Source organism: Balaenoptera ricei, chromosome 3 (assembly GCF_028023285.1).
Source record: "Balaenoptera ricei isolate mBalRic1 chromosome 3, mBalRic1.hap2, whole genome shotgun sequence".
In the NCBI taxonomy this organism is placed as follows: domain Eukaryota; kingdom Metazoa; phylum Chordata; class Mammalia; order Artiodactyla; family Balaenopteridae; genus Balaenoptera; species Balaenoptera ricei.
In genome coordinates this window covers 52577819-52601269 of record NC_082641.1, presented here as the reverse complement: position 1 = coordinate 52601269, position 23451 = coordinate 52577819, and the positions used below count along the sequence as shown (strand labels likewise).

General features: G+C 35.8%; 1 protein-coding gene across 2 annotated transcripts in view; it reads left to right on the top strand.

The window, feature by feature from the left end:
• TRIM23 (tripartite motif containing 23) overlaps positions 1–21776 on the top strand; it is a 39107-nt gene extending 17331 nt beyond the window's left edge. Inside the window, exons 4-11 of one of the 2 annotated variants that reach the window (XM_059916477.1) lie at positions 2025–2303; positions 2873–3055; positions 5673–5888; positions 9938–10072; positions 14777–14906; positions 15399–15509; positions 17123–17247; positions 19409–21776. In XM_059916477.1, coding sequence (XP_059772460.1) covers positions 2025–2303; positions 2873–3055; positions 5673–5888; positions 9938–10072; positions 14777–14906; positions 15399–15509; positions 17123–17247; positions 19409–19588 — 1359 coding nt within the window. In that variant the 3' untranslated portion in view covers positions 19589–21776. Of the gene's footprint in view, positions 1–2024; positions 2304–2872; positions 3056–3146; positions 3299–5672; positions 5889–9937; positions 10073–14776; positions 14907–15398; positions 15510–17122; positions 17248–19408 lie in introns of those variants that run through there. The other variant, XM_059916478.1, reaches the window with a different exon arrangement.
• The last annotated feature ends 1675 nt before the right edge of the window (positions 21777–23451 follow it).

The following is a 23451-nucleotide window of genomic DNA, read 5'->3' as shown; positions in this document are numbered from 1 at the left end:
GTTAACCTTACGGGGAGTTCCCTTATATGTTATTTTTTTGTTTTTCCCTTGTTGCTTTCAATAATTTTTCTTTGTCTTTAATTTTTGCCACTTTGATCACTATGTGTCTGGGTGTGTTTTTCCTTGGTTTTATCCTGCCTGGGACTCTTTGCACTTCCTGGACTTGGGTGGCTATTTCCTCTCCCATGTTAGGGAAGTTTTCAACTATAATCTCTTCAAATATTTTCTCAGGTCCTTTCTCTCTCTCTTCTCCTTCTGGAACCCCTATAATGTGAATGTTGGTGCATTTAATGTTGTCCCAGCGGTCTCTTAGGCTGTCTTCATTTCTTTTCATTCTTTTTTCTTTATTCTGTTCTGCAGCAGTGATTTCCACCATTTTCTCTTCCAGGTCACTTATCTGTTCTTCTGCCTCCATTATTCTGCTGTTGATTCCTTCTAGTGTAGTTTTCATTTCAGTTATTGTATTGTTCATCTCTGTTTGTTTGTTCTTTAATTCTTCTAGGTCTTTGTTAAACATTTCTTGCATCTTCTTGATCCTTGCCTCCATTTTTTTTTCCCCAAGGTCCTGGATCTTCTTCACTATCATTATTCTGAATTCTTTTTCTGGAAGGTTGCCTATCTCCACTTCATTTAGTTGTTTTTCTGGGGTTTTATCTGATTCCTTCATCTGCTACATAGCCCTCTGCCTTTTCATCTTGTCTATCTTTCTGTGAATGTGGTTTTTGTTCCACAGCCTGCAGGATTGTAGTTCTTCTTGCTTCTTGCTTCTTCTTGCTTCTGTTGTCTGCCTTCTGGTGGATGAGGCTATCTAAGAGGCTTGTGCAAGCTTCCTGATGGGAGGGACTGGTGGTGGGTAGAGCTGGGTGTTGCTCTAGTGGCCAGAGCTCAGTAAAACATTAATCTGCTTGTCTGCTGATGGGTGGGACTGTGTTTCCTCCCTGTTGGTTGTTTGGCCTGAGGCGACCCAGCACTGGAGCCTGCAGGCTCTTTGGTGGGGCTAAGGGCGGATTCTGGGAGGGCCAATGAGTACTTCCCAGAACTTCTACTGCCAGTGTCCTTGTCCTCAAGGTGAGCCACAGCTGCCCCCTGCCTCTGCAGGAGACCCTCCAACACTAGCAGGTAGGTCTGGTTCAGTCTCCTGTGGGGTCACTGCTCCTTCCCCCTGGGTCCTGGTGCGCAGACTACTTTGTGTGTGCCCTACAAGAGTGGAGCTTCTGTTTCCCCCAGTCCTGTCTACATCTTGCAGTCAAATCCTGCTGTCCTTCAAAGTCCAGTTCTCTGGGGATTACTCTTCCTATTGCCAGCCCCCTAGGTTGGGAAGCCTGACGTGGGGCTGAGAACCTTCACTCCAGTGGGTGGACTTTTCTCCAGTTTGTGATTTTCTCACCTAGCGGTTATGGGATTTGATTTTATTGTGATTGCACCCCTCCTACCGTCTCATTGCAGTTTCTCCTTTGTCTTTGGATGTGGGGTATGTTCTCTGGTGAGTGCTAGTGTCTTCCTGTCAATGATTGTTCAGCAGTTAGTTGTGATTCCGGTGCTCTCACAGGAGGGAGTGAGCGCATGTCCTTCTACTCCGCCATCTTGAACCAGTCTCTCAAAATTTGGCATGTTATGATGATTGGGGTTCTGTTTAAAAAATTTTTTTATATTGAAGTATAGTTAATTTACAGTGCTCTGTTAGTTTCAAGTGTACAGCAACATGATTCGGTTGCTGTACACCTGAACCATGATACATATATTCATATACATGATACATATATTCTTTTTCAGATTCTTTTCCTTTATAGGTTATTACAAGATATTGAGTATAGTTACCTGTGCTGTACAGTAGGTCCTTGTTGTTTACCTGTTTTATATATAGTAGTGTGTATTTGTTAATCCCAAACTCCTAATTTATTTCTCCTCCCCCTCCCTTGCTATCTATCCCCTTTGGTAACCATAAGTTTGTTTTCTATGTCTGTGAGTCAGTTTCTGTTTGATAAAGGGGTTTAGTTGTAATACGTTACTTTTTTGTTTATCAGAGCATCATTCGTTGTGATGAAGATGAAGCTCACGTTGCATCTGTATATTGCACTGTATGTGCAACTCACTTGTGCTCAGAGTGTTCCCAAGTTACGCATTCTACAAAGACATTAGCAAAGCACAGGAGAGTGCCTCTAGCTGATAAACCTCATGAGAAAACCATGTGCTCTCAGCATCAGGTGCATGCCATTGAGTTTGTTTGCTTGGAAGATGGCTGTCAAACTAGCCCACTCATGTGCTGTGTCTGCAAAGAATATGGAAAACACCAAGGTCACAAGGTATGAATATAGTTAAACTGGATGACTCTACCTAGTTTACCAGCCCGCCATTTATTTTCACTGACTTGGTTTTTTATGCTAAGAGTAGAGATCAAAGAAGAACTAAATGATGAATGAGTTGAGCTGGGTAGCATGAAAATAAATGAGAGATTTATTTTCTGAATATTATAACAAGAATTTCAGAGTCCTCATGATTCTTTCTTTATTGATAAATGGCTTTCCAGCATGAAACAAAAGTTCTTTGTGTGCCTGTTTTTGTAATGCACTGGATTATTTTGATAATAATTATGTCTGTTGACGACCTAATGCTTGTGGTAAAATTTTAGAGAGGGTTTCTTGGATTCTTGTTTAGCAGTAAATGGACTTCCTAATTTTAAATTATTTCTTTGAAAGGTAAATAGTTTTGGGGCGAAGGCAAAGTAGTATTTCTTATGCTGTGTTTTTTGTAAATGTGTTATAAAAGCCTCTTGTGGCTGATGCTTTTTTATTAATAGGAGCCATTTAAGTAGCATTTTATATCATTAGTCAATACTGCGAGTTCTTTTCTATAATTATGTTGCATCTTATAGCATTCAGTATTGGAACCAGAAGCTAACCAGATCCGAGCATCAATTTTAGATATGGCTCATTGCATACGGACCTTCACTGAGGAAATCTCAGATTATTCCAGAAAATTAGGTGGAATCGTTCAGCACATTGAAGGAGGAGAACAAATAGTGGAAGACGGAATTGGAATGGCCCACACAGAACATGTATGGGTTTTTTTCTTCCTCACCCTTTTCCTTGTCACTTTTTCACCTTGTAGGATTTATTGAGCAATTACATTGTGCCAGTACTGCACTGGTCACTGGAAATAAGTTTTTTAAAAAGTCTTTGTCTTTATGGAAATTTATAATTCATCATGGAAGAGAGCCAGTTTCAAGTGTGGTAACTGTTACTTTGTGGGGGAAGTACAGGATGCCCTGGCAGTGTGCATAAAAACAGCAATAACTTGGGTAAGTCTTAGAAGGCTTTCTAGAAGATGTGGTGTCTAAACTGAGATTTGAAGGAGTTTAGTCAGGGAGAAGAGCGGGGTGGGGAGTGAGTTGTTCCAGAGAGGGAAGCATATGTTAAAATACATGGAAGTGAGAATTGGACATATCGTAGAAACTTAACTAAGTTCGCTATGGTTGAATCTTTGAGTATTGGGGTGGGGCGTGGCAAGAAAAGATGTTGGAGAGTTAAGGGCCAAATCCTGCAGCATCTTGTTAGACATGTTAAAGAGTTTGGACTGTATCTTACGGGCAGTGATGAGCTGTTGAAGAATTGGCATAGGAATAACATAATCAGGTTTGCATTAAGAAAGGTTGCTCTTTAATATAAAAAATGAATTGGAGGAGCAACAAGATTGGAAGCAAGGAGGCCTATTGTGAGGTTGCTGAAATTATCTACTTGAGAAATGTTTATGGCCCATAATACTGGAGTAGTGAGAATGGAGAGGAGTACATGGATTTGAGATTTTAAAGAAGTAGAATAGTGATTTACTGATAATATTAGTGATTTAGTGATAATACTGATTGGATAGGTACTTTGCAGGGTCAGGCATAATGCCTAGATTTCTACCTTGCCCAACCTGGTGGATGGTGATATTGTGCTCTAATGGGGGAGGAAGAAGAATTTGGGAGGGGATAATGGGACCAAGGTGATAAGTTTAATTTGCATGTTGAATTTGTTATTTCTGTGAGATAAAAGGAGATACCCTTCAGTAAATTGAAGAGTCAGTGGGTGTTAGGAACTGTGTCTAACTTTTAAGAAGTTTGGCTGTGAAGAGAAGGAAGGAACTTAGGTGGTAGTGGTAATTGCATTTTAAAATTGAATTATAGAGGAGAAAGGGATATTTTCACATGGGAATATAAAGTACAGGGACAGACACAATGTAGTGTTTTTCTTTTGTAAAGAAACCAAGTTAAGCTAAGTCATTGGGGAATAATGCTAGAACTGCTCTCTGTCAAATATAGTAGCCATTAGCCTCATGTGGCTATTTAAGTTTAAATTATTTAACAGTTCAAGAAAATACAGAATTTACTTCCTCAGTCTCACTAGCTACATTTCAAGTACATTTTACGTGCATGTAGCTGGTGGCTACCATATTAGTCAGCACAGATATAGAATATGTCTATCATCACATAAAATTCTATGGGACATTTTTGTGCTACGGTGGAAATATTTTATTTATTCCCTCAGCAAATATTTATTGAACACATCCCAAGTGCTAGACACTGTTGAAGTCAAAAATACCTGCTTTTGCAAAGTTTACATTCTAATGTGGGGAGAGAGACAGTACATAAGTAAAATACAGAAGTATGTCATTAGATACTTTGGAGAAAAATAAGGGAAAGGGGGAGTGCACTTTTATATGGGGTGTTTGAGGACAGTCTCCCTGAGAAGGGGCACTGAGCAAAGACCTAAAGGAGATGAGAAAGGGAACCATGCTAATATTTGGGGGAAGAGCATTCTAGGCAGAGAGAAGAGCAAGTACAGAGGCCCTGAAGTTGGAGTGTGCCTCGTGTGCTTAAGAAACTTTGAGGAGGTTGAGTTAGCTAAATTAGAATGATTGATGGGGAGCATAGCAGGAGTTGAGGTCAGAAAGGTCCTTAAAGGCACTTGCTTTACTTTCTTCCAGGAATGCCCTTGAAGATATTCACATGGTTCCCTCTCTTACCTCCTTCAGGTCTTAGCCCAGATGTCTCTTTCCCAGGGAGTCTGTCGTTGAACATCCCCTATAAAGGACTTTGGCATTTACTCTGAGTGGGAAACCACTGGAGAGTTTTGAGCAAAAGAATAATTATCATTCTGACTTAACATTTAAAAAAGGATCAGTCTGGCTTCTGGGTGGAGAATACATTATAGGCGGCAGAGGTAAATCTAGTGAGCCCAGTTAGGAGACTATTATAATAATCAGGTGAGAGATGATAATGGCTTCAATCAGGTTGGCAGAGGTGAAGGTGGTGAGGCATGATCAGATTCTAGATATATTTTGAAGTCAGCAGAATTTGTTGAGAAACTAGTTGTGAGATACGAAAGAGAAGTGTTAAGGGTGACTCCAATTTTTTTTAGCTTGAATAACCTGGAAGATGGAGTTGCCATTTATTGAGATGGAGGAAACTAGGTTCAGGGTTGAGAGAGACTGGAGATTAGGTATTCCTTGTTGCTTGAAATGTCATTTAAACAGTTGGATATCCAAAGGCTGTGGTTAAGGGGAAAAATTTAGTGTGGAGATAAACATTTTGGGATTTTTAAGGATATAGATTGTATTTAAATTTTCATTATTTCACATATAAAATCTTTGTTAAGGTTACAGTTGTTTAAAACTTATTTTTATTGCCTTAGGTACCAGGTACTGCAGAGAATGCCCGATCATGTGTCCGAGCTTATTTTTCTGATCTACATGAAACTCTGTGTCGTCAAGAAGAAATGGCTCTAAGTGTTGTTGATGCTCATGTTCGAGAAAAACTGATTTGGCTCAGACAGCAGCAGGAAGATATGACTATTTTGTTATCCCAGGTTTCAACAGCCTGTCTCCATTGTGAAAAGACTTTGCAACAGGTATGTGTTTTTTGTTTTTTTTTTTTTTAAAGGCTAGTACTCCAATACCAGTAAACGAAGTCAGTTTTTTGTTTTTTTTTTAAACTTTGGGTTTGTTTGTTTATTTATTTATTTATTTATTTATTTATTTATTTATTTATGGCTGTGTTGGGTCTTCGTTTCTATGCGAGGACTTTCTCTAGTTGAGGCAAGTGGGGCCACTCTTCATCGCAGTGCGCGGGCCTCTCATTATCGCGGCCTCTCTTGTTGCGGAGCACAGGCTCCAAACGCGCAGGCTCAGTGATTGTGGCTCACGGGCCTAGTTGCTCCGCGGCATGTGGGATCCTCCCAGACCAGGGCTCGAACCCGTATCCCCTGCATTGGCAGGTAGACTCTCAACCACTGCGCCACCAGGGAAGCCCCAGGTATGTGGTTTAAACATGATGAGGACATAGTTTAAGAAGGAGGATTTGTAAGCTTAAGTATATCATTACCAGAGGTACACACTAGTCTATTTTATTAATTTAATAAATATTTTTATATTATTACTCTGTGTTACTGTGGGCATTAACATTGTGCTTAGGACATGGTCTCTAACCTCAAATTGCTCCACTCAACCATATCAATGTCCTCTCTTTCATGTGTCTTCCCCACCATAAAACCATAGGTTCTAGAACCTAACTTCTTGTCATTCTTCAGTCATCCCAAGCCCATTAACCCTTCTTTGCCAAGCATATACTATTCTTTCTGCTTGATGGGCTTATGTCTCCCTTTTCTGATATTGGAAATCCTTCTTCAAATGTTTGCTGTTCTTTGAAGCTACTTACCCTTCCTTGCTCTTTTTTGTTTTTGTTTTTGGTGGTGGAGGTGGGGTGCCTCTCTAGCATGTACTCCCTATCTCTGCTCTAATTTATTGGTTCTTAACTTTGATGTCACAGAAAACCCGTGTTTTTTCATGGTTGAGGTATCATAAGCAATTTGTTACCCAGTTTGCAGATAATGTGCTTTTAAAATAGATTTAAGGTTATTCTAACAAAAATGCCAGTCTTACTCATTACTATTTTGGATCTGCCTTCACGATGTGCAATTTAAGGCTAATTATTGCCCTAGGAATTCCTGATAAGCTTCAGTCACTCTCATCTTTTGATATATTGCTAATGATTGTGTTGATATCAAATCATCATAGAGCTAAACTTTTTACTGTTGTAGAGCTTTTTCTCTTAAATATCTGATTAGACTTAAATGAATGTGGCCAGGCTGTAACCACATCAGTCTAGAGTCCTTTAGTCCTTATCACATTGAATTGTAATAATTGATGTTTATGCCATTTATTAAGTTGTCTTTGAGCTCCAGTCCTGTTCTATCCTCTGCTTTGTGATGCTGATACTGGAACTCTGCAAACCACATACCAGCTCTGCCAGCTGCCTCCATGCGATTTTAGGCTCTGCCAGTAGGGGACAGTAGAAGGAAGCTGAAAGGTGGAGGCGGTTTCCTGTGCATTCCCATTTGCTTGGGGTTCCTGTGAATGACACTGCTCATACTATGAGACCACTTTCCTTAGAGATCTGAATTTCAGCTCCATGGGATCCCTCCTATAAGTTTTTAAGTTTTAATAATTCTAGCGTCTCGCCTTTATTCTCCCAGCCCTGAGGGTGGTAGCCATTTCCTACGGTTGTTTCCTCCATGATACCTCAGAGTTCTTTTCACCCTTTCAGTTGCCTACTTAATAACTACACCTAGTTAACAGTTCTTCATATTAATTTTTTCTATTCATAATGACTGTTGTGGTTTTTATCTCCTGATTTGAACCTAATGATACAATATGCACATTTGTCCTTCTGGATGTACCTATCCAGATACAAAGAATTTAGAGATACAAAGAGCTTAATAAATACTTGTTCAGCTCAAGCTACACAGCAAAATTACAAATGGATCATGTCCTAAATCATACTTAAGTGAATACTTCGAAGTATTTTTATATTTATTTTATTAAAAAGAAAGCTCATAGTTACTGAAATATTTAGAAGTATTTGGAAGTATTTTAGAGTTTCTGAAGCATTTTGTCAAAGTGACTGATAATTGTTAATGACATGGTATTATCTCACTATGTTAATGCAGATGAAATTGCGGTCTTAGATTCATTCTTCATATGGACCTATTAGTTTTGTTCTGATTTATGGACACAGAACCCTAATCTCAATCAATATTCTTAAAAGTTCCTGCCACAGAGATAACTGAACAGAGGAATGGATGGAACATCACATATATATTACCAATTTTGAGAACAAAATCATCCCTCCCCTCCAGAAAAAATTGATGCATCATCTAAGTTCAAGGCATAATACTGAATGGTTAGGATTTGTTTATTAGGCAAATATTTGTTGTGTGCCTACTATGTGCCATGTATATTCTAGGTACATGGAATATGTCAGTAAACAAAGCAAGCAAAAAGCCATAATCTTGTGGAATTAGCATCCTAGCAAGGAGAAGGCAGACAATAAGCTATAACCATATCTAATAAGTAAATTATATAGTATGTTAAAAAGTGATCAGAGCTAAGGGAAAAGAAAAAAGTATGAGGGTACAGCAGATTGTATTTTTAAATAGGGTAAGCATCACTGAGAGAAGGTGAGATTTGAGCAAAGACTCAAAGGGGAAGAAGGTGAAGGGAACTAGCTCACACCTTAATGAAGAAGATTTCGGCTGAGGAAATGGTTAGAGCAAAAACCCTAGGTGACATGCCTGGTGTATTTGAGGAACAGCAAAAGAGGGCACTGTGGCTGGAATAGAGTAAGCGATGGAGAGAGTAATAGGAGCTGAAATTAGAGGTAATAGGGAATTATATGTAAGGAGGGCCTTGTGGGCCATTGGAAGGACTTCAGTTTTTTCTGATTGAATTGGGGAAACCATTGTGGGGTTTTGAGCACAAGAATGATTTGATCTTACTTAAAAGGATCTGGCTGATGTGTAAAAAACAGATTGAAGGAGGGCAAAGATGGAAGGAAGGAGCTCAATGGTTAGAAGACTGTTGTAGAATTCCAAGTGAGAGAGAATAGTGGCTTGGATAGTGGGGGCTAGAAGTACCCAAATTTTGGATATCCAGTAGGATTTGTTGACAAATTATATGTGGGAATAAGGGAGGAGAAGGCAAGAATGACTCAAAGTTTTTGTTCTGGCAATTGGAACAACCAAATTGCTATCACCTAATATGAATATGCAACTGTGAGCAAAAACTGACAACACCGCTTCTCTCATGGAGGTTAAATATTGTTGGGAAATCTCTGTCTTATGAAGAATATATTGGTATATGTATAGAATATCTCTGGAATAATATCTGAGAAACTGAAAAGTGCTTAACTTTGAGGAGAGGGCCTGGGAATCTAAAGTGAGAGGGAGACATTGCAGTTTGACCTTTAGTCTTTTTTTTTTTTTTTTTAAACCAATACATGTGTATCTTAAATTATTTAAAAACTTTTTATAGGAGTACAATATATATATACAGAAATATGTGCATAAGTGTTCAGCTGGCTGAATTTTCAGTCTGGACATTACTGTGTAACGAGCATCCGGATCAAGTAACAGAACATTACCAACCCCAGAAGCCCCTCAGACTCTCTTCTAGTAACTACGCGCCTTTCCTCCTAAGGATAAACCACTATCCTGATTTCTAATATATACCTTGTTTTGGCCTGTTTTAGTAATTAATAAAAGTGGGAATCATGCAGTACAAACTCTTCATGTCATTTCTTCCCTTACTGTATGTTTGTGAAATTCATATCATCACATGTAATTGTAGTTCATTCTTACCTGAATGAACCTGTAGTTCATTCAACCATTCATTTTGGTTGTATTGCATTTGTGAATATACCATACTTTATTTATCTACTCTTCTATTGATGGGCTCTTAAATTATTTATTAATGCCTGATTATTGTTAACTTAGTCAAATTTATATATAAGTTAACTTTCAATACTGTAATGTTAAATGAGCTTTTCTTGAGTTTTAGTGATATCTCTTTTTTCGTTGTTTCTTTACAAAGTTTATAAGAAATACCGTCTTCTCTTTTCTAGGATGATTGTAGAGTTGTCTTGGCAAAACAAGAAATTACAAGGTTACTGGAAACATTGCAAAAGCAGCAGCAGCAGTTTACAGAGGTTGCAGATCACATTCAGTTGGATGCCAGCATCCCTGTCACTTTTACAAAGGTAATATATTCTATACTTCGTTTTTAGGTGTGTTTTTGAACAAATCATAATTGTTTTACATTCCATGATAATCAGCTAAGAGACAACTAAGAAATTAATGAACCACAGAATTAGGGAAAAAAAAAATGACTGTATCAGTGGAAAATAGAAGGTGGTGTAATGAGTCTCCCTGTATCATCACCTACTTGAACAATTAAAAACTTTTTATTTCATCTACCCTTTCCCCCAGTCTCTTTCTACCTATAGTCTCCCAGGTTATTTTGAAACAAATCCCAACATATTTCATCCTAATATATCATTTCTTCTATGTAATATTTTCATGTTTCTAAAACACGGGTTCTGTTCTCTTTTTCAAAACACAACCAGAATACCGTTACCACACCTAAAAAATTGAATAATAAATCTCTAATATTATCCATTATCCAGTTAGTATTCAGATTTCCCAGATTGTTAAAAAAAATTTTTTTAGGTTTGAGACAAAATCCAGCAAGGTGTGTATTTGGCATTTGGTTGATATGTTTTGGTCTCTTTTCAAGTGGATTCCCCCTAATTTAAAAAGGTACGTGTATTCCATTTTGCTCTCTATTTTTAGGGAGTGGCTTTTTTTTTTTAATTTATTAATTTAATTTATTTATTTTTGGCTGCGTTGGATCTTGGTTACTGTGCGCAGGCTTTTTCTAGTTGCGGCGAGCGGGGCTACTCTTTGTTGTGGTGCGCGGGCTTTTCACTGAAGTGGCTTATCTTGTTTCGGAGCACGGGCCCTAGGCACGTGGGCTTCAGTAGTTGTGGCTCGCGGGCTCTAGAGCGCAGGCTCAGTAGTTGTGGTGCCCGGGCTTAGTTGCTCCGCGGCATGTGGGATCTTCCCGGACCAGGGCTCAAACCCGTGTCCCCTGAATTGGCAGGAGGATTCCTAACCACTGCGCCACCAGGGAAGTCCTAGGGAGTGCCTTTTAAAACTTTTTTAATCTTGTTTTATAATTATGTGAAACATTCACATGGTCCAGAATCAAATCTACAAAGCAAGGTTCATTCAGAGAAGTCTAACTTATATTCCTGACCCTGCCACCCTTTTCTTCCCTTCTCCATAGAAAACCATTAAGAATTTTCCTTAGTTTTATTCATCATTTAAAAAAAATAGAGAAATATATTTGCATGCACACTCCCCATATTTAAAGGTAGAATACTGTATGCACTTCTCCACCTTGTACTTTTCTCTGAAGTGTACATCCTGGAGGTCAGTCCATAGCAGTATATGGTGACATTTTCTGTTCCCTTTTACAGCTGCAAGGTACTTTATTGTGAGAATGTACATTTTTTTATTATGGTGAAAAACACATAATATAAAATTTACCATCTTAATCATTTTTTAAGTGTTTAGTTCAGTATTGTTAAGTGTGTTCACATTGTGTGAAACATTTCCAAAAATTTTTCATCTTGAAAAACTGAAACTATACCTTATAAACAATGACTCCCCTATCCTCCCCCCTTCTCACTAGCTCCTAGTAGCCACCATTCTACTTTCTATTTCTTTGTATTTGACTACTCTAAATTTATCACGCAAGTGGAATCATATAGTATTTGTCTTTTTGTGACTGGCTTATTTCACTTAGCATTATGTCCTTAAAGTTCACCCATGTTGTAGCATGTGACAGAATTTCCTTCTATTTTGTCTAAATAATATTCCATTGTTTGTATATACCACATTTTGTGTATCCATTCATCTATCTATGGATATTTCGGTTACTTCACCTCTTGGCTATTGTGAATATTGCTGCTATGAACATGGGTGCACAGATATCTCTTTGAGACTTTGCTTTCAATTCTTTTGGATAAATTCCCAGAAGTGGGACTACTGGATCATATGGTAGTTCTGTTTTTAATTTTCTGAGGAAATGCTATACTGTTTTCCATAGTGGTTGCATCATATTATATAAATCCCACCAAAAGTGCACGAGGGTTCCAATTTCTCCACATTTTCACCAACACTTGTTATTTTCTGTTTGTTCTGGGGTTTTTTTTTTTTTTGATAGTAAAACAGGATGGCTTACACTAGTAGCCATCCTAATTGGTGTAAGGTGATATCTCATTGTGGTTTTGATTTGCATTTCTCTGATGATAGTGACACTGAGTATCTTTTTCATATGCCTCTTGGCCAGTTCTTTGGAGAATTTTGTACAAGTCCTTTGCCTGTTTTTCTATTGAGTTATTTGATTTTTTTGTTGTTGAGTTGTAGGAGTTCTTTTTATATTCTGGATGTGAATCTATTACCAGATACATGATTTGCAAGTATCTTCTCCCATTCTGTAGTTTGCTTCTTCACTCTATTGATTGTGTCCTTTTATTCACAAAAGTTTTTAAGGTTGATCTAGTCCCATTTGTTTATTTTTGCTCTTGTTGACTGTGCTTTTGATGTCATATCCAGGAAATCACTGCCAAATCCAATGTTATGGAGCCTTTCTTCTGTGTTTTCTTCTAGGAGTTTTATAGCTTTGGTTCTTATGTTTAGGGCTTTAATTCATTTATTTATAATCCAAGTATTTATAATTGTTATATATTCTTTCTTTATTTGCCCTTTTATCATTATATGATGAAATTCTTTGTCTCTTATAACAGTTTCTGACTTAAAATCTATTTTGTCTGATATTAGGATAGCCACCCCTGCTCTCTTTCGGGTATGATTTGCATCTCAAAGATTTGCATCTCTTTCCATCCTTTCACTTTCAGACTATGTATTTCCTTAGCTATGAAGTGAGTCTCTTGTAGATAGTATATTTTTGGATCTTGGTTTTTCACGCATTTAGTCAAACTGTCTTTTGAGTGGAGAGTTAAGTCTATTTAAAGTAATTATTGATAGGTAAATACTGTTGTCATTTTGTTCATTGTTTTCTGCATAACTTGATAGGTTTTTTTTGTTTCACCTTTCCTCTTTCATTGCCTTCTTTTGTGTTTTATTGATTTTTTTATAGTGTCATATTTGATTCCCTTCTCTTTTCCTTTGGTATATATTCTGTGGATTTTTTTTGTGTGTGGTTACCATTGCAATTACATAAAACATCTTAGTTACAACATTCTATTTTAAACTGATAGCAGTTTAACTTCAACTGCATACAAAAACTCTGTTCTTTCACAGCTCCATCCCCCTGTACTTTATGTTATTGATGTCACAAATTACATCTTTATTGTACACCTATTAGCACAGGCTTATAGTTTATTTTCATGTGTTTGTTATTTCAATTCTATGAAGAATTAAATTTATGCACCCAAATTATAATACAGGTTACTATTTGTCCATGTAGTTATTGTAACCATTTTAGATTTTCATATGGCTTCATGTTGCTGTCTACCGTCCTTTCATTTCAACTTGAAGGACTCCTTTAGCATTTCTTATAGAGCAGGTCTAGTGGTAATGACTCCCTCAGATTTTGTTTTTCTGGGAAAGTCTTGATTTTCCCTTCATTTCTGAAGGACAGTTTTGCCATATGTAGCATTCTTGGTTGACGGTTTTTTTCTTTCAGCACTTTGAGTGTATCATCCCACTCTTTCTGGCCTGCAGTGTTTCTGCTGAGAAATTTGTTAATAGTCAAATTTATGTGATGAGTCACTTTTCTCTTGCTGCTTTATCCTGTTTTTGACTTTTGACAGTTGGATTATAATGTGTCTCAGTGTGGCTCTCTTTGGACTTATCCAAGTTGGAATTGAGCTTCTAGAATTTTTATGTCCATTTCTTTCCTCAGATTGGGAAGTTTTCAGCCATTGTATCTTCAAGTAAGATCTCTTTGCCCCTTTATTTCTGTATCCTCCTTCTGGGACTCCCATTCCCATATGTCTCTTAGGGTCTTTTCACTTTTCTTCATTCTTTTTTCTTTTTCCTCCTCTAACTCCATTAGTTCAAATTACATGTCTTGTAAAAAACTAATCCTTTCAAAAATCCTATGTACGTTTGGTACAATTTTTAATCACCATTTTACAGATGGGAGAAGTCAGGCAGAGAGGTCATGCAGCTAGCAATATATACAAGTATGTTCATTGCAGCATTATTTGTAATATCAAAAAATCAGAGATGACCTAATATCTCTCAGTTGGTGATTGGTTAAATTGTGGTACATGGAATATAATAAAGCAATTAAAAGAAAAAGGTAGGTCTATATGTTTTGAAATGAAAGGATTCCATAATGTACTATTGAGTGTAAAAAGTAGTTGCAGTGTGTATTTTTTTTTTTTTAAGTGTATCTGCTTTGTGTATGTCAACCAATGTCTGCACAGGAAGATATCTTGTGGGGTATATGTGAAATTGTTAACAGTGGATATTTATGGGAAGTGAGTATCACTTTTCATTTTTAATTAATATATTTAACACAGAATGAAAAATCTTATTTAAAGAAGATTCAGTTGAGTTAGAAAATCTGGGAGAAATAAGTGGGTATGTGTATTTTTTTTAACTTATATAAAAACAAAGTAAGTAGTAAGTTTTACTAAGCTAAGATTTAGCAAAGCAATGAGGATTGATTTCCTCTTTCTAAAGATCAGAATAAGGGTATTTTAATAAGGGTATTTTAATAGGGGACTATAACTTTGATTTTAATGGATTAAGGAATGAGTAGGAGACACAATAATTAACAAAGGTATTTTATAAATAAAAGTGTAAGTACTAATACTTTTAATTCCATATCAAAATAAAAAGATTAATTTTTTTAAAAATTATAGGACAATAGAGTTCACATTGGACCCAAAATGGAAATTCGAGTTGTTACGTTAGGATTAGATGGTGCTGGAAAAACTACGATTTTGTTTAAATTAAAACAGGATGAGTTCATGCAGCCTATTCCAACAATTGGTAAGTATGAGTATTGCTTTTACCTTAATGGACATTTTACAGACAAACCCTAGCTTACAGCTGAGTCCTTTGGGACTTATTTTTTGTCAATCTGGTGTGGAGATTGGCTCTAAGACACCAGCATTTCAGAGAAAAAAATGCAAGATTCAGTGGCTGTGGGATTGAAATGTGGCTGGGGAGGATAGCAAGAAGGAACAGAATACTGGTGGGACAGTGGAAGGAATAAAGGATTGATGACCCTGGCTGAGGATTAGGGTAGTGATGCAGATCTGGTACTTGGGTGTCAAGGTCTTAAGGACTCTGGTGATTAGAGGGCTAACCCTGGTTAAAGGTATACATTTCCCCATGCATGTTTATCACGAGTGGAGTTGGTTGGGGAGCAGTAGATAGTGCTGTATGCAGATAATTTGTAAGTCACAGTTATAAACAGGGTTGCCTGTGTTTGGTGTGTAAATGTAAGTTCAGTATTAAAGTAAGTTTTTTTAAAAACAGGTTTTAATGTGGAAACTGTAGAATATAAAAATCTAAAGTTCACCATTTGGGATGTAGGTGGAAAACATAAATTAAGACCATTGTGGAAACATTATTACCTCAATACCCAAGGTAAGAATGTAAAAATTACATCTTAATTTTTCAAATTTTTAGGATGCCAGTTCAGTTTTCAATTCATTGATTTAGCTAATAAAACTGATATTTTAGCATTGTTTAAAAATGTGACTATACCTTTAAATATTGGTAGCAAGCTCCACATTATTAAGAAAATTAAGGTGGATAGACTGGGTTATGTACTCTGGTCTATTTCATGAAAAACCATAATTTAGCATAAAGACCAAATTTATCTTATATATGTAGGTAATTAAGTGTACTTTCCTCTTGCTGCTCTTAACAGTTAAAGTATATTATTAGTGTTCATATGAGCATGATCACTGGCAATATTGTGTTATAGGGTAGAATTTGTGGCATATAGTTCTCTTGCTCTATTCAATTAAATTCAACTCAACAGTTATCCCATTATAATCTCTCAATAGCGCCACTCCTTCATTTCTATTCACAATTAGCTGTTATCTGCAGAAGAAACTACAGTGGTTTGCTTTTTTTTTTTTTCTTTTTTTTTTTTTTTTTAAGTTTTATTTTTTATTTATTTTTTATTTTATGGCTGTGTTGGGTCTTCGTTTCTGTGCGAGGGCTTTCTCTAGTTGCGGCAAGTGGGGGCCACTCTTCATCGCGGTGCGCGGGCCTCTCATTATCGCGGCCTCTCTTGTTGCGGAGCACAGGCTCCAGATGCGCAGGCTCAGTAATTGTGGCTCACGGGCCTAGTTGCTCCGTGGCATGTGGGATCCTCCCAGACCAGGGCTCGAACCCGTGTCCCCCGCATTGGCAGGCAGACTCTCAACCACTGCGCCACCAGGGAAGCCCCAGTGGTTTGCTTTTGACCAAACTGTGTTATATCACATATATTCCACTTAGCATTTATTCACACTTGGGCCCCATTCTACACTTTGCCTCTTGTACCCCAACATAAAGCTTATTATGTTCATGCTACCTGTTCCATATGTCATCCTATTTTCCACCTAGAAGAAAGACTAGATAATTTTTACTTTGGGATTCTTGATATTAAGTTTAGTATGAGACAGTGATTTAGGGGACAAAATGGAATTTTGAACATGAGGAATGGTTGAAAGTCTGGGATGTTTAGCTACCATAAGGTAGCTGGAAAGATTTCAAAAGAGAATTAATTCAGTAGATATTTATGAAGTTTCTGCTGTGTATTTCGAGTACAATCTGTGGAAAGTGCTGTGCCAGGCACCTAGAGAGAATACTTTGGAGAGATAAAGACAGTGATTTATTTATTTTTAAAACACTATCTTTTGGTAAAGCAAGTAGTAATCAAAGAAATAACATCAGTAGGTAGATCATAAGAGCTACATTTTCATTCATTAAGAGAAAAATATTAAACGATATGCACAACAATCTGTGTTTGGTAGGCAAGCATTGTAAATCCTGTTATAGATGGGGAAACAACAGCTGAAAAGTTAGGTGAACTGTTTGAGATTATATCATTAATTATTGCTAGGTGTTCCTATAATAAGCAGCCTTTCTGTGAAAATAATGATGGTAGACTAACCATAATATATTAATGAGAACATTAAAATATTTAGTCCATTTACTGAAATTTAACAAGTGACTAAATGAATATTTTTCTCTTTTTTTGGTAGCTGTTGTATTTGTTGTTGATAGCAGTCATAGAGACAGAGTTAGTGAAGCACACAGTGAACTTGCAAAGTTGTTAACAGAAAAAGAACTCCGAGATGCTTTGCTCCTGATTTTTGCTAACAAACAGGTAACACATTTTTATTTCAGAATATTTATTTTAGCATTCCACATTATAAGTAGCTGTTAAGATTTCAAGGGAAATAATTCAGTAGATATAAAATTTCTGCTCTGTATTTTGAGTATAATCTATATGGAAGGTGCTGTACTTGGTACCTTGGAGTATACAGAAGGAAATAAAGTAGTTGATGCTCACTAGACGCTCCTATGTATTTAGGTAAGCATGTTAAGTGTATATTTTTAATACAAAGAAAATTGGTAAGTGACTTCAGTAATATTAACAGTGTTAAGGAAAATTGGAGAGTAGTTCTAAAGGTGGTATTTTGTAAGATTTGTAAAAAGTAGGATTTGAATTGAAACTATAAGAGTTGAAATTATGGATAAGACTTTGAGTTAATATGTGAAGGAAAGAACACTGCAGGCAGGAAAAAGTATTTTTAGGGAGCATCAAGGAGATCTGTATGTGAGGGGTAGGTAGAGGATGAAGAAATCCTAGAGTAACAGATGAGGTTGTGTGATAAAGGCCTGACAGGGCCAGGCTGAGAAATTTAGGTTATATTCTATGAGTAAAGGAGAACCATTAAAAGTTGGTGATAAGATCATATTAGTGTTTTAGGATTGTTATTTTGGGGGTAGGATGTAGAATTAATCAGGGGCAAGGGAGTAGAGACATGCAGATGCCGTAAATTGCTGCAGTAATTCAAGTGACAGTTAACAAGATCCTGAATTAAAGGAATGGAAGTGTAGAAGCAGACTGAAGAAACTTTATGGACATAGAATAGTTAGAATTTGGTGACCGAACGGGGAGGATGAAGGACGGGGAATAGCTGAAGATTCTTAGATTTTGGGACTAAGCTTCTGGGAAGATGAGAATGCTTTTCTTTAGTGCAATAGGGGGGCTTAGATGTCATAAGAAGGAAGAGTAGGATGGACAGGGAATTTCCCCTTAATAAAAAAAAAAAAGCAAACTATTAAGAGCTGATATACTTCACTTTATTTATGATTAAAGATATGCAAATAAGACAGAGTGAAATACCATTTTCCACCTATCATATTGTTAAAGATGAAAATGTTTGCTAATCCTCAGACTTGCATACACTGCTGGTGTGCTTATTAAACGGAGACATTTTCTTGGAGAGCAATATGGCAGTACTTTGTCAAAGTTTTAGGTGCATATACCCTTTTACCCTGTAATTCTATCTCTAGTAATGTATTCTGCAGACAGATATCCTAAGGTTATCTTAGAGATAATTTTGTAAATGTATGTATGTAAAAATACATATGTTTATATGAATGTGTATGCATATGTAGTAGCACATAAGCACACATCTTCAATCTAAATATTCAGTATAGGACTGGTTAAGAAAATTATGTTGCATCTACAGTGGAATGCAATACAGATGTTAAAAATAATATGGAAAATCTGCTTGTCCTGATAATGGAAAGATATCTTTATTTTCAAGATATGTGTTAAGTAAAAAACAAAAAAAGAGAGTATGTTCCTGTTTATTTGCGTGAGTGTGCATGGAAGTTTTCTGAAAAATATGAAAGAAACTGTTACTGATGATTGCTTCTGGGAAGAAGGGGTATTCAAGGGTATTTGGAGAGCTTTTTTTAAATTTTTTTATTTTACTGATAGTTGCTTCTGGGACGAAGGGGTATTCAGAGGTATTTGGAGAGGTTTTTGTGTTTTTTTTTTTTTTTTGGCCGCACCACGTGGTTTACAGGATCTTAGTGTCCTGACCAGGGATTGAACCCGGGCCCCTGGGAGCGAGAGTGCTGAGTCCTAACCACTGGACCACCAGGGAATTCCATGGAGAGTTTAATAAACTCTTTACTATATAAACCCTATGTAAAAGCCATTTCTTACAATGTACATGTATTAATTTTTTTTTAATTGATGCCTTATAATGACCTGGGCAGTTTTTTCATTCAGGGGGCACAGCCTTTATTGATTTCATTGCAAGACTTCTTACAGACTATATTATAACCAAAACTCAAATTTTTTCTCATTAATCTCAAAATAATTACTGAAAGTTGAATTTAGGTTTTAACTTTAGTATAGGCTTCTGTTAGAATGGTACCAACAGAACTGTAAATAAATAACAATAATTACAAATACGATAATTTTGATGGACTGATTAAAATTCTGATGTGTGTATATCTTTCAGGATGTTGCTGGAGCTCTGTCAGTAGAAGAAATCACTGAACTTCTTAGTCTCCATAAATTGTGCTGTGGCCGAAGCTGGTATATTCAGGGCTGTGATGCTCGAAGTGGTATGGGACTGTATGAAGGGTTGGACTGGCTCTCACGGCAACTTGTGGCTGCTGGAGTATTGGATGTTGCCTGATTTTAAATGCAGCAGTTGTTTAAAGTTTTGTGGTTAAGAGTTATTTTGCACATAATATGATGTAAGAAATTATACATCTCAAAGGTAGTTAATTTACGATGTATATATAAAAGGAATTTTAGTTTGGGAATTCAGTACAATATTGCTTTTAAAAAACTGTAGTAAAATTTAAATATCTGATGGACCAGATTAAATTGGATTAAATAGGGACTTACTGGGTATACATTTTTTTTCAACATACATTTGTTATTTAAGTTTTTCAGATTATATGTGACCCATATATTGGGAAAGAAGTAGTCACAAAGAGTAGGTGAAGGTTTATTCTTTCAAAGGAAAAAGGATAGCCAACTGAGTGCCTAATGGAACCTCTGTATGAAGCAAGTGAAGCATGGCTTCTTCAACTTGGCTTTTCACTGGATTTTGGCAGTATTTAGTAGCAAAACAGGCAGTGACTTAATGAAATACAATTCAAACTGCATCTTTGGGTAGTAGGATTACTTTAACATTCAGTATAACAGAACACCTTTAATGCTAAGAACTATAAGCTATAGAAAATTAATATTTTATAGTGTTTTATTAAAGCTCTCCTAAAGCCTTTTGTAGAAAACCCAGTGAGTTAGAATGAAATGTAATCTAACTAGGCCTGATGTCGGATTAGTACTACACTGAAGAACAATTAATAATAAAACTGTGAAAGTCAGTTATATTCTAGTTGATCTTCACTTCTGAAAGACCCATTTGCAGGGCTGAACCTGAATGTATTATTTCCCAGGTCAGAGCTCTAAATTCGTCCTTCTGTTTTTCAGTATATTTACAGTACTTAGCATTGTGTCTTTTAAAAATAATATTGCATCTTCAGTGAGAATGACTATAGGTAAAATGTAGTAAGTTACACACAGAAACCAGGGTTGGTTTTACATAAAAGGTAGAGATATAAGTAGAAAACTACCTCTACCACAAGAGAGGTTATTTATGCAGTAGTAGAAAATGCTTATTACAATTACTTTAAAATGTTTTCCCAAAATAAGTGTATTTATGTTAACAATAAAATGTGATCAAGGCTTTTCTTGACAAGGCCTTGAAAAGTTGTTTGAGAAACAACATGTCTAAGGAAAAGAAATGTTCAAAAAGTTTACGTCACATTTATTATGCAGTGCTGTGAGTAGAAGTTTAAAAAGTTTGTGCTCTTTACTGTTTTTCATTTTGTAAGGAAACTCCCTTATTATGGCAGTACGATTTATATTTAAACATACCTAGATTGAATTTTATGGTTTTTGTTTTTCTTTTTAAATGCTCTTTATACTTTAGGATGAGGTTAAATCCTAAATCTTATTATTTGAAACGCTATGAGGACATTGATGTCTGATGATAAGATGTGACTCCTGGGTGGCACTGTTTTGGTTCAGTCTCTTCAAATGTACTTTTGTTTAAAAACAACAAAACTTTTAGAAAACAAAGCATTAAAAAAAAGTCCGTCAGTATTATGGGCAGTGTGTAAATAAGTAATATTACATCCTTTATTTTTCAAGTAAAAGGTCATGCTGTTACAAGTGTAGTTTGTGCATATAAGTTAATACTTCTGAATTAAATTAACATTTGACTGATTGCAATAATTGTGAAAAATAAAAAAGATGTTACATTTGCCTGTGAGCCCTTGAACTATTTTCTCTACTAGGTAATTGGAAAAAAAAAAAGTCTAACACTAACATGTAAACTTGCATTTTCCTTGCAAATTAAGTTTATTTTACTAATTTTGCTTAACTTTTAAATTCACATTCCTAGCATATTTCTGAAACAATTTAAAAATTGCGTTTAGACTTGATTATAACATAAGTGATAGTACTGTTTGTTACTATTTTTTTAAAAAATACTTTTCTCAGGCTCTTATTACTATTTGTGGTTGTATTCTTTCACTAATTATTAGTTAAGATTGTGCTTGCTAGTTCCCTCTGGGAAATGTCGAACTTCAGAGAGAGGTTTTAAATACGGTCTCTTTGGATTTGCCTCCTGTCACTGAATTTCTGTATCAAGCCTAAATATTATTGTATGGTTTATGTAAAGCAGGTTTTTCAAGTGTATAGTCTTGGTCTGTAATTCTGGAATGCTTTATAATTACCAGAAGCCGTTATTTGCATTACACATATGATCAGTATAGACAGCAATAAAATGTTAAAATCATTTTAAAGAAGTCCTATCATTATTCTAAAAATTCTGTTTCTTGAACCATCTATATAGTAGTATTGCTGGTAACCAATTAAAGTTATATTTGTGCTGTGGTTAAGAGAAAACAAAATGGGATAGGGATTGACTTGTATGACAAATTTGAGATATACTTTATTAAAAATTTAGAAATACCATTCCGCCATTCCGTATTTGCAGTTTGGCACATTTAAGTATTATAACTGTAGTGTTTTTAAAGGAGAGCTAAAATTTTGCATTGAACAAAGTGAAATTATTGCTTTTTAAATTTAAAATTTAACCTTGTTTCATACAAGAACATAGCATTTTAAATAACTGTTTTTAGAAAAAGGCTTGGAAAACTTAGCTATATCCTATGAGCTAATGTTGCTAAAACACTTTATGTGACACTGAGATACTTCTCAATTTGCAAAGTGGTAATAAGGAAGAAGATAGCTGTACTTTTCCCTAAAAGAATAATGAATGGAAAGGACTAATGAATAAGTATCAGATGGTATCTTGCTAATAATTTAAAACATGCTTTAAAAAAGACATCTGGCAGTGTAGGTTTTTAGGTCTACTGATTATGTTAAATTTGTGACATGGAATGGAAAAATTCATTAATCAAATATGATTTTCACTCAAAGCAAAATAATTTTATTTTGGGAAGAATGAGGCATCACTACCACCACTTGGTGGCAGTATTACCAAAAATTTAGGATTAAGCTTTTACGAATGAATTGATAGGTAGATAAGTCTGAACACCTAAAATTATTAGGGAGAAAAGGTAAATGTCATAGTGAAGAGTCATTTTCTGTCCAAAATCTAGTTCTTTTTAAAAGGAGGACACAATATTAATTTAAAGTTAGCACAGTTTGGCATGTTCTTCCATCACAGTTTATGGTACAAAAATGGGTAAGGGAAATAATCCTGCTGATCAGTAGAAGGAAAAATGTAAGCTTAGATATAAAGCATAAGAATGTGAATTCCCTAAACACGTCTGCTGAACATGTTCCTCTTATAAGTTCTTAAGAGTCTGTTTGGAAAGTAGAAGCAGTGATTCTGAAGTAATTTATGAGGGTAAGTGAAGAAGAAATGAATTAAGACTTGGACTCATATTGTTTTATTGCTCCAATTTCTACTAATCTCTCCATTGTTAGATAGATATTAACATTTTTACTCAATATATACTTTCTTGATGGTAGATTTAGTAAGGTAAGAAAAAGTATACTATATAAACCGAAGACAAAAACTGTTTAGCTACATTAGAAAAATGATGTGAAAATAGTAAATGAATCAGTATATAAAACCAAGGACTCAGGTGTTCATTTATTCTGATTTTTATATTTGAAGAATATTTCCTAATTATTAAGGAATTAAAACACTTTTGACCAAAGGCACTTCCTATTTATTTATTGAAGTTTTACTTACCACTACTTACTACTTAACAGTGATCAAAGGACAAAACTATTTGGCATGTAACACAAACCTTGTAAAAGGAAATGGTATATCACTGTCACATCCTGACCGTTTCTTTTTGGATCTAAAGAAACATTTGAGGGCAGATTATCTGGCATATTTTTAAAAAGCTGAGGAACAAATGCATACCATTCTCATTGTTTAATATGGTTTTAAGTCTCATGAGAAATTATGTATAAGGAGTGCTATTTGCCTGAGTTTTGGTC